At 43.1% G+C, this 16,792-nt stretch overlaps 1 protein-coding gene across 3 annotated transcripts; it reads right to left on the bottom strand.

The window, feature by feature from the left end:
- Positions 1-376: 376 nt before the first annotated feature.
- On the bottom strand, positions 377-14,033 carry plat (plasminogen activator, tissue). Of its 3 annotated transcripts, none has more exons than XM_008284898.1 (15): positions 13,929-14,033; positions 8,897-8,984; positions 8,313-8,439; positions 7,966-8,100; positions 7,055-7,165; positions 6,005-6,179; positions 4,946-5,037; positions 4,682-4,856; positions 4,510-4,595; positions 4,324-4,392; positions 4,007-4,211; positions 3,765-3,901; positions 3,183-3,323; positions 1,732-1,880; positions 377-1,647 (listed from the first exon to the last, which is right to left on the bottom strand). In XM_008284898.1, the coding sequence occupies exons 2-15, from the start codon at positions 8,957-8,959 to the stop codon at positions 1,480-1,482; spliced, it is 1,833 nt and encodes a 610-aa protein (XP_008283120.1). In that variant the 5' UTR covers positions 8,960-8,984; positions 13,929-14,033; the 3' UTR covers positions 377-1,479. The 3 variants fall into 3 exon arrangements, with proteins under 3 accessions (XP_008283120.1, XP_008283122.1, XP_008283121.1); XM_008284900.1 differs by having other exon boundaries at positions 8,397-8,439; XM_008284899.1 differs by lacking the exon at positions 13,929-14,033 and adding an exon at positions 10,612-10,692.
- Positions 14,034-16,792: the final 2,759 nt, after the last annotated feature.

Here is a 16,792-nt window from a genome sequence, read left to right as displayed (position 1 = left end):
AAGTAAAACGTGGCTATCAGCTTTAAAGGACAGCTATGTCATGTTATTGTTGTTTTTGTTATGAATATCTTGACGTTTATTGTGTTGTTGATGCTTTTTGTAGTTTAAGTTTTTTGTAAATTCATTAGGTAAAGAAAGCAGATAACATCAGATTATTCTTCTTTCTGCTTCAGGAGTTATGAATGTTTGTGTCGTGTTTAATTGTTTTAACTCAATGGATGAAATAAAAAAAATGGAAATAAAAAAATTTTAATTAAAAAAATTTCCAACTCAGAGTTTCATCAGTCATGACCCAGAATGACCCTGACAGTGTTTAAATTTATTCTTATACTGATGAATTAAATAAAGTATAAATTACAAAAGTCAGACACCAAAATATTCCAAATATTATTTATTGACTAAAGGTTCCAGTTGTGGTTATAAAGACACTGACAATAAATAATTCAGCTACACATACATACATGTACCTAAACATGTGAACATCTCTACAAAACAGTGTAAAACACATAAATATTAACTTAGTACAAAACATCTAAAGCTCGGTTTGTTAAGGCGTTAAGTTTTAAAGCAGAACAGATAAAAACAGGTTTCAATATTCAATAATCAGAAAATATACATGTTATATACACGCTGGGCTCAACCCAGGCGTCTGGAGGAGAAGTGATCTGGAGGCACAAAATAATACGAGAACAACAAGCGGGGTTTTACTCTTCCTCTGCTGGGAGGAGATCTCTTTTCTGCTTCCACTTGTCCAAAATGTGTTCAACCAGGCAGAACTAAAGGCTGAAAAACTGCAGGAATAAGCAGAATCTGAACCAGCAGATAAATGTTGTGGTTTGGATGAAGATCTGGAATTTCTCGTAAGCAAATGTGCATCAAACAAATTCAGCCAATAAAGCCTTAAATCGAGCTGGAAACACGGTCTTGACACTAAACTTTTTTTAAAAAATGCCCTTTGAAGTAGCAAACACATCCCTGCCCTGTGCTCAGCTAATGCCTGGAGGTTAAGGAGGGTTCCTCTGGGGTTGTATAAACCTGCCAGACAGAACTCAGGGATGTGCACTTTTTTATTCTCCTATTTTTCTTGTTAACTGGCCAAACCTTCAAGTTTGATGAAAGAAATACCAAAAAAAAAAAAAAAGTACATGAAAGCGTTATCAGGTTCAAAATGGCCCAGAAGGAGGAAGAAGTTCTGGTTCTGTCCGTACATAACTGTCACGTTCAACAAAGTAAGGAGCAGAAAACTTGAGAACGCGGAGCTACACCGAGCAAGACTGAGGTTCTTCTTGTGTGTCTCAGTAGAAGTCATCCTGCTGGCTTAAAACGTCCATCTGTTTGGATGTGGATCCACAGATCAACAGGCTCTCAGAGACCAGTGGACGTCCCTGTCTACCTTCCTAATGACGAGCATATCTGTTTCACCCACTCTGGTTATGGGTACGGTCATCCAACAACATCCTCTCTGCAGTCTCTTTCACTTTAGACCGTGCTTCCTTTAATCTTGCTGTTGATCCAGTCGATGTAATGGGTGACGCGGGTGTAGACGCCGGGCTTGTCCTTCTGCCCGCAGCCGTCGCCCCAGCTGATGACGCCCATCAGAGTCATCCGGTCGTTGTTTCGGCAGACCAGAGGACCACCAGAGTCTCCCTGTAGAAGAGAGAGCGAGGAAAAATCAGATCCAGTAATGTCAGCAGCATTGATTTAACGAGGAGGTTGGGGTATAAATCTCACCTTGCAGGCGTCGTCCAGGCCTCGAGTGTCTCCGGCACACAGCATGTTGGAGGTGACGGTGCGTCCGGACAGCACATCTGGGATGCAGCGCTCTTTGGGCCACAGGCGGACGTGACCTCTCTTAACGCGATTAGAGTACTCTGCAGAAACTGTGGACAGAATGACTACATTAGCGCCTCCTGTCCATAAATACATCCACTGGGGGAAATGCTTGATGTACACTGCCCCCTGCTGTTCAGTCAAGCAAAGTGTCGACAACTTGCTAGTGAGATACAGAAGGTGTCGTAGAAAAGTTTACATCATGGCAAACTCCTATAGCTCTAAGTTTCCATGGTGGACTCATCTAAATCCATACATCTGAAATCATGGATTTTAGTTCTTTCATAGCGTTTTGACAGGTCTTCTGGAAATATGATAAAATCTGTTGGGTCAAAACTACACATACATTATTTGGTGTACTGCAGCTAGGTGCTTTTGGTAGCCGTCCATAAGCTTCTGGTTGAATCTTTGACCTCCTCTTGACAAAATTGGTAGTTTTGTTAGTTTTTCTGACACAGACTTGCTTCTTCATCACAGTCCACAGGTTCTGGATGAGGTTTAAGTCAGAACTTTGGTACTAAAACCTTAATTCTAGCCTGGTTTAGCCTTTTCTTTACCACTTTTGATTGTGTTTGGGGTCAATATCTTGTTGGAACACTTGGGCGAATTATGTGATGTGTTCTTTAAGACCATAATACTACCACCACCATGCTTGGCGGTAGTTGGAGTTAAAGGCCTCATCTTTCCTCCAGAAGACCTTTTCTTTGTTCATGTGATCAGCAGGAAACTTTAACCTTAAGGTGCCACTTCATGAAAGTAAAACACATTCGACTGTGGACACTGACAACTGTCTTCCAGCAGCTTCTAGTTCATTGCAGACCTGCTTTTAGGTGATTCTTGGTTGAATCTTGACCATCTTGACCATCTTGACCAGTTATCTCCCAGTAGCAGGTGACTGACACCACTGTACCATGCACTTTATACTAACAAATGTCTTCACAGATGGTTTTAGGATCTGTAGCTGCTTTGAAATTTGGATGGAATTGAATTTCTTGACTTGTTTAATTCAATGATTTACTCCTCAGACTGTCCCACTGTAGTGTTTGTGTCTTAGTCTAGTGGATGCATTAGATGTGCCCTAAACTGTAGTCAACTGTACTCAAGAGAAGTTAAGAGGGAACATTTGATTAACACAACTTTCAGCATCACCCAAACTGGTCATTCAAGTTGCTGTATGTATATTTTTGACCCAGCAGATTTCATCTCATTTCCAGAAGACCTTTAATAAATCTATAAAGAACCAAAATGCATGACAACGAATCCATCATAGAAAACTCAGAGTTATAGGAGTCACTGGAAATTCAAGACCGTTATAGATAAAATGCCACGAATTAGCTGCAGCGTCTGCTTACATTCTGCTTCTTTTCCGTAGCCTGAGATCTCACACTCGGTCCAGTCGGGCAGCACCAGCCCGCGGTCGGGCAGACACGCCGGAAGAACCTCTGGAGAGTTTACAGCACAGATGCCAATGTCCGTCTGCAGCTTCAAAATAGCTGCAAGTGGAAAGTGACCAGAGGAAAGTCAGGGTAATGCGCTGGGAAAATGTGGGATGAAGCCTGAGGGATGATTTAAAGCTTTAACAAGCCTTCGCGGCCCACTTAAGCTTCCATATCGTCAGCGCTGGGGGGGAAACGTGGCAACTGAAGTGTTTGATTCTGTTTTCATTATTCATCGGACCAAACTCTGTTTCTGATTTCTGTGACTAACATACATGAGGGGGCGATATATTAGAAACAGTCTTTAATGTAATGAAGTCCAGTACAACAGCACCACCCACGGCCACCTCAGTGATAAACACCAAATAAGATCATGACCTTTCAGATAATTGGAAATGTACAAGCTTCATGAAAGGAAAAGTTCCAGGCAATAAAATTAAAAGACTGAAGAAAGGAAAGGAATAAAATGATTGTCTTCTTAATGAAACTTTCACTCACCGATGTCATTGTCGAATGTTTCGTTGTCGAACTTCTCGTGGATCCAAAACTTCTCAACCCTGAAAATCTGCTCGCTGCTGGAGTTCTGTTTTCGGAACGTTCTTCCCAAAATCACTTCCATGTCTTTTGCTTTATCGCTGAAAAAGATCAGGAATATATTAGCATGTTGCATTGGCAAACATGTTGTATTGTGTATTTTGTGTGTGGATGTGTTTAGACATCCTGTTGGATTTCATTCCTACCTGTCGGTGAAGCAGTGAGCAGCAGACAGGATCCAGCAGGAGTCGATGAGGACCCCTCCGCACCGGATGAAGTGCTTCTTGTGCCGGGCCTGGTAGACGTTAATGACCGCCTGCCACGGCTGCTCCGTGATGTCGCTCTCTCTGCCTCCGAACATGCGGAACGCCGGACGATTCAGGGTGTTGTCCAGACGCTGGCCACATGTAGCTGCAGAGGGGGACAGGTTGCAGGATGGCGGTTAAATAGCAGTAAAACTATAACGTAAGTAGACTTTTAGTTAAGTTTGAGGTTATCTTTACAGGATGTGAGGATGTCCTACCTCCGTTGTTATTGTTATTAGTGGTGGGAGCACGTGGGCCGAGAGTGGTGATGATGGATGGACGTCTCGCTAAAAGAAAAGTACAGTTAGGCTGATTGCATGTTGCTGTATGCATGATTTCAATTCCTAAATGAACTTCAACCATCAGCCTACATAAAAGTAAACCACAGAAATTTGGGAACTCACAGCATTTAGGTATGTCACACAACTCCCAGGTCAGCTGCATGTTTTTGTAAGTGTGACACCACGGACCTGCATCACCGTCTGGATTCCTGTTGGATGAAGGAAGATTCATTTAAAATCTGTGGTCTTTATTCACACAGGAAAGTAATACACTAAAGATCACCGGCATCTCTACCTGCAGAAACTGTGGCTGCCCAGCCCCAGCTCCAACGCATCCGACCTCCAGGCGTTGTTGAGTTTGCGTCTGACGGCGGGCGAATCCCACGGGAGGCAGCGAGAGCCGCTCTTGGTCTCAGACGCTGTTCCTCTGTACGACTGACCAGAGCCCTGAACACATTCTCTGAACCGATCTGCTCCAAAACACACAGAAACACAAGTGAGTGAATGTTTATCTTGTGCTATTTGGGCTTTTAATGTGATAGTGTTTGTGAATCTGTACCTTCAGGGCATTTGGGCAAAGAGCAGAACTCCCAAACAATCTGAGTGCCTTTGTAGATGTAGCACCAGGGAGTGCTGTCATTGTCGGGGTTCCTGAGGGGCAAAATGAAAGGTGAGAACATTGCATCACATGAAGCGTCTTTGCAAGTGTTTGGCAAAGTCTGTAAGAGTTTTGCAGCATCTCCTTTCTTAGTGTTTCTTCTTTCTTTCCTGTTCTGTGAACTTTTGCCTTCTTTCCTGAACCTCTAAACCCTGCTGTGTGTCATCAACCTCTGCCCGCCTCTCTGATCTTGTGGCTTTGTCTCAGAAGTGCTCAGAGCTGTTTCGTCTTATACTCGGACTATACATGTGCATATGGTCCCATGGCCACCAAGGGGCCTCGGCACGCTGACGTATTTTCTTTCCACTCGAATATAAATTGCCACTTTCGATAATAACGGGCCTCTGGACTGTCACAGTGTGCAACAATCGTCGTCCTGCCCTCCAAATGTAAGTCTGCTCTGGGTGTAGTTTCCAAATACTGGCCTCAGTTGGTTAGAGAGGGACGCTGCTCATGTGGAGGTTGTGAGTTTGATCCCTGTTAGTTGTTTTTCTCCACACGCTCTGCTTGACGTACATTCTGCCTCAATCCCTCCTGTTTTCACAGCATGAGGCATGTTGTTGTGTTCGAGGGTGTTATCACTCTGGATACTCACACCCAGCTCAGTGCAGGCAGAACCACGGCTTCATTGTGTACCGGAGATATACGTCTTTTATTTGCTAATATTTTATCGTCAATGTTTCAGCTAAGTTCATTAAATGTAAGTATTTCTGGATAAGAAGTAGCATTTGGTCTCTTTTGTATGTATATAGAATATGATGCTGGTTTGAAATGGGCGCGAGGCAGAAAGCTAGAAACAGTCGTGGTTTGAGTCCAAAGTCTGGTAAAGTGAGTTTTTACAAAGCTTCCTGTCTTGCTTTTGGGAATTTTCACCTTCAGCCTTGATGGTGAACAAGTCAGATCCCACCCTTGAACTAATCGCTAGGACACAGATCAAATCTACATGAAGCTGCTGCATACCTGCAGAAGTTGTGATTGCCCAGCCCAAGACTGTTGGCGTCCACTTTAGTAGCGGTGAACCTCCTTCCCCTCAGAGACGTGGAGTTCCAGTTGATGCACTCTGCTCCTGAATGGCTGATGCTCCATGTGCCGCGGTAGCCTTCGCCCTGCCCCACCGCACACTTCTCATTGGTGTCTGTTGGAGAGAGACAGTCATGGTCATATGAGACTCATATATTACATAAGAAGTAAAATTTCCATAATTTGTCCAACATATTTTGAATGTTCTCAGTTTTTCCAGATTGAATAAACACGCTTTATTGTGTCAGAGTAAACGAATTAGGTCAGTCATCAGGGTGATATCAAACTCACAACTTGCGTCCTAATGGTCTTTATATCGCAGCTCCCCAATTAGTGGTTGAAAACAATGACCCAAACATAAACTATGATGATCGTAAATGCAATCAGATTTATAGTCTGGCCATATTAACTCCTCAGTCTTTTGCTAGAAAACCACTTGGCTGTGACGAACGGGGTTCGGATAATTATCCCACTGGGAGGGTGGGGTGTCCCTGCAGCCGCCGCAGAAACAAAAACATTCATAACCCAGAATGTCTCTCCATCGTTTATGGTCCTTTCTTCTTTGCTCCAAACCACAGGCCAGTGACACCAACTGCATGAGTCACACAGTCAGACTGTGACCTTATCAAGAGTCACTAACAAGATTTAATCAGTGTTGTGTCACAGGCCACTTGTTTGTGTGTGTGGCTGCATTTATGCAAATGCTAGACAGTGAATAAGATGCAGAGCGTTGCAGCGCATGAAGACTAAACAAGCGGTTGAGATGAAGTAAGTCAAGGAATTGATTAGTCGATCGGATGATTTGGTCACTATTCTTTCTCAAGTATGAATTTTTTTCTTTTTTCTCTCTTTTGTTATTGTGGTTTTGCTTAAAGTACGACTTCACTCTGGGCAAATTATCTTCATATTTCTCTACAGTTTTATTGTTTTACAGATTGAACAGGCTATTTAATAATGTTGCACGGATTAAAGTGTATCTAGAGTACTTACTGATCTCACACTGAGTCCCGCTGAAGCCTGGAGGACACTGGCAGATGTAGTCTGATGTGTAGACGGCCTCCTTACAGGTTCCTCCGTTGTAGCACTGAGACACGTAGCAGTCTGGAAGAAGAAGAGCAGTTTAGTCAGTCATGCGTCATCCAGCTCTTACAAATTTAAATAATCACAATGTGATTGATTGGCCTCGACCACTCGTGTAAACAGAGAATTCAAACTGTGGCTTCGACCTGCTGTGTCACATTTGGTGTCGAAACACTGAGGATTATGCAAAAAAAAAAAAATCTGCATCCATCCTGAGTCTCTTCTTGCTTCTCTTTTGAAATATCATGTCACGCCAAGGATTTCTTTCTGGAGCAGAACTGGTTGCATGCCATCTGCAGCTCGGTTTTTCATTTATTATTTCAACATTTCCTAAAGGCCTGCGCTCAGAATAACAGCACCCCTCTCACTCCCAGCAGCATGAGCTCACACATGTCGCAGACTGAAAACGTGGTTGTAATTTGTCTGAGGGAGGGGTAGTGGTGCCTCACAGAGCCGGTCAATGTGGGTGAAAGTGCGCACGAGGGGGGCCGGCCTTGGCGAGAGCATTTCGAATTATCTCAGACTAAACTACGCCCACCCAAGAACACAGAAACCCAACGGCTCTTCGTTTGGATGCTCTGGGGTTTGGACACAAGAGCGAGGGAAGCCAATGAAAAATAATCATCTGAGGTCGTAACAGCAAGTTAGAGGTGAAGTGGAGGCATAATGACAGACAGAGAGGTCAGCAAGGGCAAGCGAGCAGACTGACGGACAAATTAACGGACAGGAAATCAGATTCTGCTCATTGCAAATTAAAAAAACTCTGAATGGGAAGACAGACAAAAAAAGAAAGACAGTCTGCTTGTGTTTGTCACACTCACTGATGACGGGTACAACATGACAACGCTCTCGTCCTCTTAACGCACAACGGCAATACTCCACACGCTGTCCCCTCCATCGCAGCCACGTGTCGCCATAACTACGCACTGCTGACGTCTCACTATCCACACAAAGTACTGAGGAAACACACACACACACACATAAACACAAACAGTAAATAAACACAAACAATGGTAACTATCAGGCTGCTACAAACACGACTGAACAGAAACAGAAAACAACACAAATACATGACTGACATGCAATGGATTAACAGACTGTGATGATGATGATGGTGATGGTGAAGGTGGTATTAGAGAAGGTAAAACAGAAGTGTGATGAGGCTCACAGGAGGTGTCAAAGGAAGGTGAAGGTGACTTCTCGACATGAATAATCAAAAGCGTCCGTCTAGTTGGCTGCCTGACAGGCTCACCTCTGTAAAAGCGAGTCCCTCTCTTAGCGCGGAGCAGCTCGACCTGCAAGAGAAACGACGCAGCGAGTTAAACACACAGCAGCAGCAGAGCGTGAGGTCTGGTTGAATGCATCGGTTTCCAAAGCGGGCAGGCAAATGCTTTTATGTCATTTCTTTAGAATACTGCAAAAATAAACTTGAAACTGGCGTCGCGTAGAGAAGGACAGTCATAATGTCAGTCAGATATAACTTGTTGGTGGAAGTGCTCCATTACAGTGAGCTTATGAGCTATAAAGATAGAAATAAAATGAAAAATCAAGCTTTTTGTTTTAAAACGTTGCTCAATTCTGCACCGTTATGCAACAGAAACACAAATGCAAACACGTTGACATGACTGAATGTTTGCTCAGATGGGTTACTAACCACAGGAGTTGGAATGCATTAAGATAAGCCCTCGTTAAGCGTGTAGGATTTGTTTCAGTTGGAAGGACCTGCAGGCGGGGATGTTTTGTAGTACTTACACTGTCCGCTAGGCAGCAGCAGAGAGCAGAAAGGAGGAATAATGCTTCAAGTGATCTGGCCATGGCCTTAGAGGTGGTCTTTAATTCACTGAAAGCAGAAGAGAAATGCATATTAGAAGACAGAAAGTTCAATACATTTGTTCAGTTTTTATGGAGATATCAAAGACAAAACCAAAACTACGATAATCATCAGACGAGCTGGCCTTTAGTAAATAACAGATCAGAGATAGCGTTCCTTTATCAACCACTTCAACACTGTTTTAGACGAAAAAAGAATAAGTGATATACAAGTTATGAATGACAAACACTTGAAGTCGTCATAGAGGTTGTAGATCAGTTTTATGAGGGTGTTGTCACTATTTACGAGTCCTTTCGTTGCACAACCGTCGTGACACATGCTAACAGATGTAAACACTGGCAGCTGCGCAAAAAACTGACACGAGACAACTTTGCTCAATGTCAAAAAAGTGATTTAGAAAAGATTTGGAGAATCAAACCAGGGCGTGAACATTTATCAAACTCTTGTCTTATGAATCTGTCATCAATACAGATTCAACAATCACAGGAAACCTATCCATATTAGTCACCGTGTCTCAGCTGGACTGTTTCTCTGTTCAGCTTCCTTCCTCCGTCCCTGTCGCTACTGAAGGGCACCTCTGGAGAGGAAAGGGTGGACAAGGTGGGGTCGCTGTGGGAACCTGGAGGTCATTTCTATGCTCTTGAAGCTGAGCTGACTTCTTGACTCAGACAGGAAGTTTAAACAGCCTCTGCAGGGTTGTCTCACAGGAGGCTGCATGAGTTCAATAAGTTTGTTGCCCAGCTTAAAGTCATTTCCCTGATTTGTTTTCTTGTTGCTCTCCCCCTCCTTTAACTCAGTCACACACCGTGAACCAATCCAATTTATTCATCTAAACAGGAAGCAGATTATCTAAAAATGAAACCACTACATCAAACGACACAATCTGGACATCGCTGAAGCGATGAAAGGCGGCACGGCAGAAGAAAGTTTGTGACAGAATTCCTGTTTTAACAGCTGCTGTCGGGGAATGAAGTGACTCAGGACTGTAAAAGGGAAGTGTGATGAAACGGTACAGAAAGTCCAGCGCGAGAGAAACTCCTGTTTATCTTTGAAGACGTTTGATATCAGACTTGTTCCTCTTCTGCTGTGAAAGAATCCTATTATTCAGGAAAGATGTGAAGAGGAGTGTCTCTCGCCCTTCAATCAAGTGTGAGTAAACATGAGTCAGGACAGAAGGAGGGGGAAGAAGGGGCAGAGAGGAAAAGAAAGTTGGACACAATGAGGGCTAAAAAAAATATCTCTACTTCAAGAACCTTAAGTAAAAATAACTTTAAAGAACTTCCCCTGCAGAGACACGCATGCAACGAGCCCGACACGCAGGACAAACCATCTGCATGCATGTAATTTCTGCATTCTGCCCTGTTGTTGACTGCTTCTCCACTGACTCATGTGTTGTGGTTGACTGGGCTAATAGAAACCGGCGCTGTGTTTTGATATATTGGGGATGTAAAACACCTACGCTGGCAGCCACAGACTCACACACACACACACACACACACACACGACATGCTCAGGAACGTGGAGCTAATCAACAGTCCAACATTTACACTTCACCGCGCTCTTTGTTCATTCAAACAAAGGCTCCCTCTTGGGATTTTTTACTTATTCAACACTAACACAAGTTCAACACACTCACCATTAAGAGGACAGGTCCCTTGGAAGCTCTCCTTCGCTTACACGAATAGAAAAAACCCTTGCTGTCCTTTTGCTTTCACCCCCCCTAATGGAGCCTCACTGGCAGGGCGACAACAGCGCACTAGTTTTCTTTTTGTTTCCTTTGTGCAGCTGTTGGGCTCCGCTCAATGCAGCCCTGTCAGCTAAAAACATGTGTTTCCTGCTCAAACACAGGCCCCCGCGCAGTTCGGAAACGTGCTCACATATCAACACATGCACACAGACACAAAAGCGACAACATCAGACGCCAACACATGTGTATCCCACCCTGTTTTTTAAAAAGTCTATCTGACATGCAGAGGCCCAGTTTGGGTGCCATCAACGCGGCTCCTTTTACAGTTGGCCCGAGGTTCAGCTGTGTGTTTGCGGTCTGTTTTACATGCTTGGGGGCAGACATATAGACACAAACTAAACATGCAAATGGCAATGTCACTTTTATGGGATGCAAAGTAAAACCACTTTTGTGCTTCACTTATCTGACGCTTAAAATCTTTTTGTTTCAATGTCAGAGGCTTACTGGAACTGCTGGAAAATAAAGAAGTGTCTGATTTGAACGTAACTTTAGCTGGAAATTTCTTTTTCTCGGGTTTTCGGTGAAACTCGCAGCAACTATGGGTCTCATCATGAATTTTTTAAAAAAGGGGGAAACGCTGATCCAGTATAATTACACACATTTACCAAGAAATGGATCAACAGTTCTGAAACTGTAGAGGTTAAGGGTCAAAACCAAGAATGTTTAAAAAGCATCCTAACCAATAATTAATCCACACAATAGGCAGCTGTTTGGTGAACTCTAATTTACAGAAATCAGCTCATAAGCGTCCACACAACTGGCACTGACGGGGTTAAAGCTTTTGTCTGCTACACCCAATCCGTTAACAGTTGGAACATGTAGACTACAACCAAGTATGCAGCCCCGAGGAGAGCGGTGGTTTCCCTTAGTTAGTGGGTCAAATATGAATGGAAGAACTGAAAACATCTTTGGAGTAACCGCAGCCAGACTGTGACTCACAGCAGCAGTTTCAAGATGCAGCACTTTTAGTCCAAAAGCAAAAACACGTGCAATAAGATGATAAGGCACACAAACGCACTCGCACGCGCTCCCTTTAAGTCCAGACCTGAGCGTAAATGTTCCTATCGGCGTGCTAAAACTGCTCCTAAATGCTGGACGCAAGCTTTAGCATCTTAGCGGCGGACCATTAGCGCAGACGTGTGAAGGTGACGGAGTGCTGAGGTTGTAGAGTGTGCAGGAACATTATTATGGTTTTCTGTGCACTTTAAAGCATCTTTTAAGGTTATTTTTTGTATTTTTCTCATCTGTGCAAATGTCAGCATTAAGATTTGAGATCCTCTGAAGAGGAAGTGGCAGACGAAACACCTTAACAGTGAGCAATCCGGCACATTTATGGGCCAATTTTTGGTTTCTTAACATTATTTCCTGGAAAGCTCAACATCTGGGGGAGCGTAATTCTGTTCCTCTTCTCCTTGATTGGTTTTCAACATCATAACCTGCTTTGAACTGGTTTGACTTGCTGGAAACTTTTACAATGGCTTCAGTTTAGGCGTTGTTCCTCGATTTAGGAGGTTTGTGCACGTGCGCGTTGTGTCGGTTGATGATGTGTTATGACATGAGTTGCTAAGTAAGCTCCTTACACGGCATTAGGCATTCTTTACTCGGGGGTTTTCAGCCAAGCCTCAATTAACCAGCTGTGATCTGGCTCTGTGAAGTCCCAAAGAACACAGAGCAGCATTGTTGCCTTCCAGCTTGCCTCTGTGAACTCCTTATCAGAAAGAAACACAAACTCATGAAGCCAAAAGGCAGGTGTTGACACTAGAAATGCAGATAATGGAGCACAGGACGGCGACGTGGAGGGAGATGAAAGGATGGAGAAGAGAACAGAGAGAAAGGGGAGAAGGAGAGGAAAGGAGAAGAAACCAAATCCCCAGAGGTCAGCACAAAGAGAATGAGTCGTCCTGAGTCATCCCAGCTTCCAGGACCGCAGAGACAGACGGAGGCATTGATGTGATGTGGAGCCCCCGTAAAGGCCATTAGACGTAAATACCGCTCAAACCACTCGTCAGATAGCGACGTGAAAGAGGAGGTTTTGTGTGAAAAATCAGCAGCCACGTGATGCATTTTTCACTCTCGAGGGATTCGTCGTCATCTATTTGGCCGTCGTTCCCACAGTCCGATCCGGCAATCCTCTGTTTGACCTGCTCTTAAACTAAAGCTCTAAGACTCAACCCGCTGATCCTGGGAGTGAGCACGCTGCCAGGAATGCAGAGAGTAGATACAAACTCTAGTTTCTCTCAACATACAGTGTATCAGAGTGATGGAGACTCTCAGCGCTGACGGATACCAGAGAGGAGAAAATCCAGCTCGTTGGCCTGATAAGAGGCCAGTGATCCAGAAATCCCCGTGTGGTGGGATATTCCTCGATAACACACATAAACACTGAGTCCAGCCAGACGAGGACAGTATCACCATGTTCTTTAAACAGCTGAAGACGCACAAACTGTTAATTAACTTTCCGAGAATTAAGCAGTGCTGGAGGGGAAGTTACACTCCCAGCAGGGTTTAAAGTGTTGTCCGACACTTTAGCTCACCTGGTTGAGCTGGCCACCCATGTACAGGGACTATAGTCTCCGGCCATGGGTTCGAATCCCACTCATGGTCCTTTGCTGCAACACATTCCCCCATTCTCCTCACCCCTTTTCCTGTCTCTCCTTCAACTATCCTATCTAATAAAAAAGGGCCAAAAAAAAAACTTAAAAAAAACAAAGTGTTGGGATGCCAGATGAGTGAGCACACACACACACACACACACAAGGGGATGCAGAATCACTCAGTTTCTCTTCCTCACACAGCTTCTGTGGAACCACACAGGCTGGGAAACTACCACCAAACTGAATGCAAAGTGGCACAGAAAGAGGAAAAGTGCATGACTGAATTGTTTTACCAAGTTAACGGTGCTTTGAATATGTAAATGTCACTGATTGGTTTCGTTTTTCAGCTTCTAATAAGAATATTTTTTTCCTCCAAATGAGATCATCCAGCGTTACTGATTCCCCTTGACAGCCGTGCAAACTGTAAAATTCATTTTTTTCCTCCTAAGGTTGTCTCATAAAATCTACAATCTTACATTATAAAGATGTATAATATTCAGGACGCAACACAGTGAAAACTGTAGTTGCTGCAGCAGAAAAAACATCCTGATGCGCGAACATCTACAGAATGTACCGCATCCGATTAAAACAAAAGCAAGTAAATGCTCTTACCAGACGTGAGATCTTCTATTCCTCTCGGTGTCTTTGCAGTTGCAGTACTGTCAGTGTCGTTTTGTGTGAGTGACTTGCCGCTCGGTCTGCTCTGGTCGTCCCTCTGCTGCCAGTTTTTATCGGAGCGCTCCGGTGCGTAAAGGGGGAGGGCTGCTGTGACCTCAGCGGGAAAGCTTGGCTCCTGGCCGGGCTGGATGATGATGATGATGGAGGTGGTGGTGATGATGCAGGGCTGCTGGGCGGGACCGTCCCCTAGAGCTCCAGGAGCAGACGAGGGCAAATCACACAGTCGTAGGTCGATATGATGTATTCTGAGACAGATTCTCAGGAAAAATCTTCGGCCATCATTTTCGGCAACAGTGAGACATCAGAAAAACAGCAGCAGTAACAACAACAATACAAACTTCATTTAATATTTTCTGTTATATATGGACATATACTGAGTGTTTTATATATATAATAGGGTCAGGATATGTTTTATATGACATTTTTTCGAGGCATTTCGTTATATGGAAGAACAAATAGTCAACCAATGCTAATAAATGTAATTTTATTCAACATTTATTTAAGTTTTATTAACAGGAGAATCTATTTATTGACACAACACACAGGTACATGGTAGTGTAAGTACAGAAAGGAGATTATAATCTAAGTTAGAGGCACAAAACTGAATAAATAGAACAATATTTAGTGTCCTAAGAGGACAAATTACACACTTCTAGTTTAAAATGATGTATTCTGAGGCACATTTTCAGAAAAATCTTCAGCCGTTGTTGTCGGCAATAGTGAGACATCAATAAAAAACCCATAGCAACAATAAAAACTTAAATAAATGAATGCTTTTGTTTGTTCTATATGAACATACACTGGCTGTTATATATATGATAGAGTCAGTATGGACTTTAAAAAAAATTTTGTTATATATGAGGACACACAATCAATTAAGCTGTAATTATCTGCAAGAAAATATTTAAAAAAACATAATTTTATTCAACGTTTATGTAAATATAAGATATTATTAAGAGGAGAATCTATTTATTTATACATGTAATGGTCGTGTACATGTAGACAGGAGAAGTTATTGTTATTATAATCTAAATTAGTGGCACAAAAACTAAACAAATAAAAGTAGATATAACAATATTTAGTATCCGGGGAAAAGCAACTGGACTTCTCTTTTTTGGAAACGACCTGGATGACTGAGAATCTACACCAAACTTTTCTTTTATCATAAATTGTGATTTTTATTTTTTTGGCTTTCAGAGTTTGATTTTTTAACTACCATCTACTGGAGCCTTTAAACAGACTTTGGCAGGTGTTGGCAGCACACAACTCTGCTGTACCATTAACTTTTAATGCTGTCAGTGTCGGTGACCCGTATCCGTCTGCGTTGGGCTGCGGGTGGCACCGTATCTGTGCGGTTAACCAGCTGGCACCAGGACTCATTGGAGTCCCTTTATTCAACCCATCCCTTCCTCAGGAAATCACTCAACTCAACCTCAAGAACAGCACCATCTTTTTTCTGAGAGCCACAGCAGTTTTATTTGCATGGAATAATTCCTGTTCATTGTTTTTACTGTCTGTTTAACTCCGTATTAAACAGCCGAGAAGGCAGCACTCTGGGATGTAACGGCTGAGGTCGGTTAGTTTGGCGTCTCTCCACTTTGTGTTCATCTGTGTTAGATTAGAGCTCTCGAAAATCACACACAAACACACACACACAGAGTTGTGAATACTACATTAAAAATGCAATCTATTACTTAATCAGAAAGTTATGCACTACATGGGGTTGTACCAGGGGTCTTATCTCGTTGAGTTACTGCCCCCTCATCCCACAGAACATGAGGTGCATCAATCACTTCTGCCCATTTAAAACATTCCTCCTCCTCCCCTGTGTTGAGTGATTAAAAATTCATCTCACTTGGCCTTAATTTGACTGTCTGGCATTTACATTTTGCAATAAATGCCAAGACATTTGCAAATTCTGTGGAGGAATTACGGTAACTAGACAAACCGCCGTTTTAAACATTTTTGTTCTTTGTCTTTCTGTGTGGGTGAATGTTTTCACAACTCGTTGAGCTCACAGTCACCAAATCTGTAATCAAAGTATCGAGTGTCACTTATTACGAATGTACAAGAACCTGTCTTGGTGAATGTTAGGCACAGACACAATTCAGAGTTTCCTATCTGACGAATGAAACTTTTAAAAATAGCCAAAAAAAAAAAAGAGGATGTATATATATATTTAGCACGGTGCAAGTTTTAGGCCTGCTCAGAGTCATTTGTTTAATTTTGGATGAAGCTAAATAAGTTGTGTGGAGACAGTCTATGACATAACCGTATAAGGCCACACTTTACTCAATTTTAATGGATTAAACCAACAAGGTAAACCTGTTAATTAGCCAGAAAATGTTCTGGGCTGTTTTCCACAGCAGGAACCTGTGGGCTGTTTCAGGGCCGCCTGAAACTTTACACATGTTTTAGTGAACCGAAACAGCATAGAAGCTCTGGCAGGGCTGGTTTCAGGAAAGAAAAAGGTGTCTAACCCTAACCCTAACCCTCCAGGGCTGGTGCTTCTGAAAGTACAAAAGAAAGAAGGTTCAGGTCCAGATGCTTATAGGTTAATACTCTGATATCCTTTTTATTCCTTGTCCAACATGCGAGCTTAACAGCAAAACTCACTGTATAGGCCAACATAATAAACCCTCCATTGTCCTGTTTCCTGTGTGCTCATAGAACTACAATTACCTCCAGGAGCTACTCTTTGTTAGTCGTCATGGTCGAAGCTCTTGGATCCTCCACTGCAGCGGAAACAAGAAGACTGAAAGGGCCGAGAACCGGTCCAAGTTCCTGCAGTGGAAAGC

Source organism: Stegastes partitus, unplaced genomic scaffold (assembly GCF_000690725.1).
Source record: "Stegastes partitus isolate 25-593 unplaced genomic scaffold, Stegastes_partitus-1.0.2 Scaffold380, whole genome shotgun sequence".
Taxonomy (NCBI): Eukaryota; Metazoa; Chordata; class Actinopteri; family Pomacentridae; genus Stegastes; species Stegastes partitus.
Note: the sequence above shows the minus strand (reverse complement) of the source record. Positions and strands in the feature narration are given on the sequence as shown.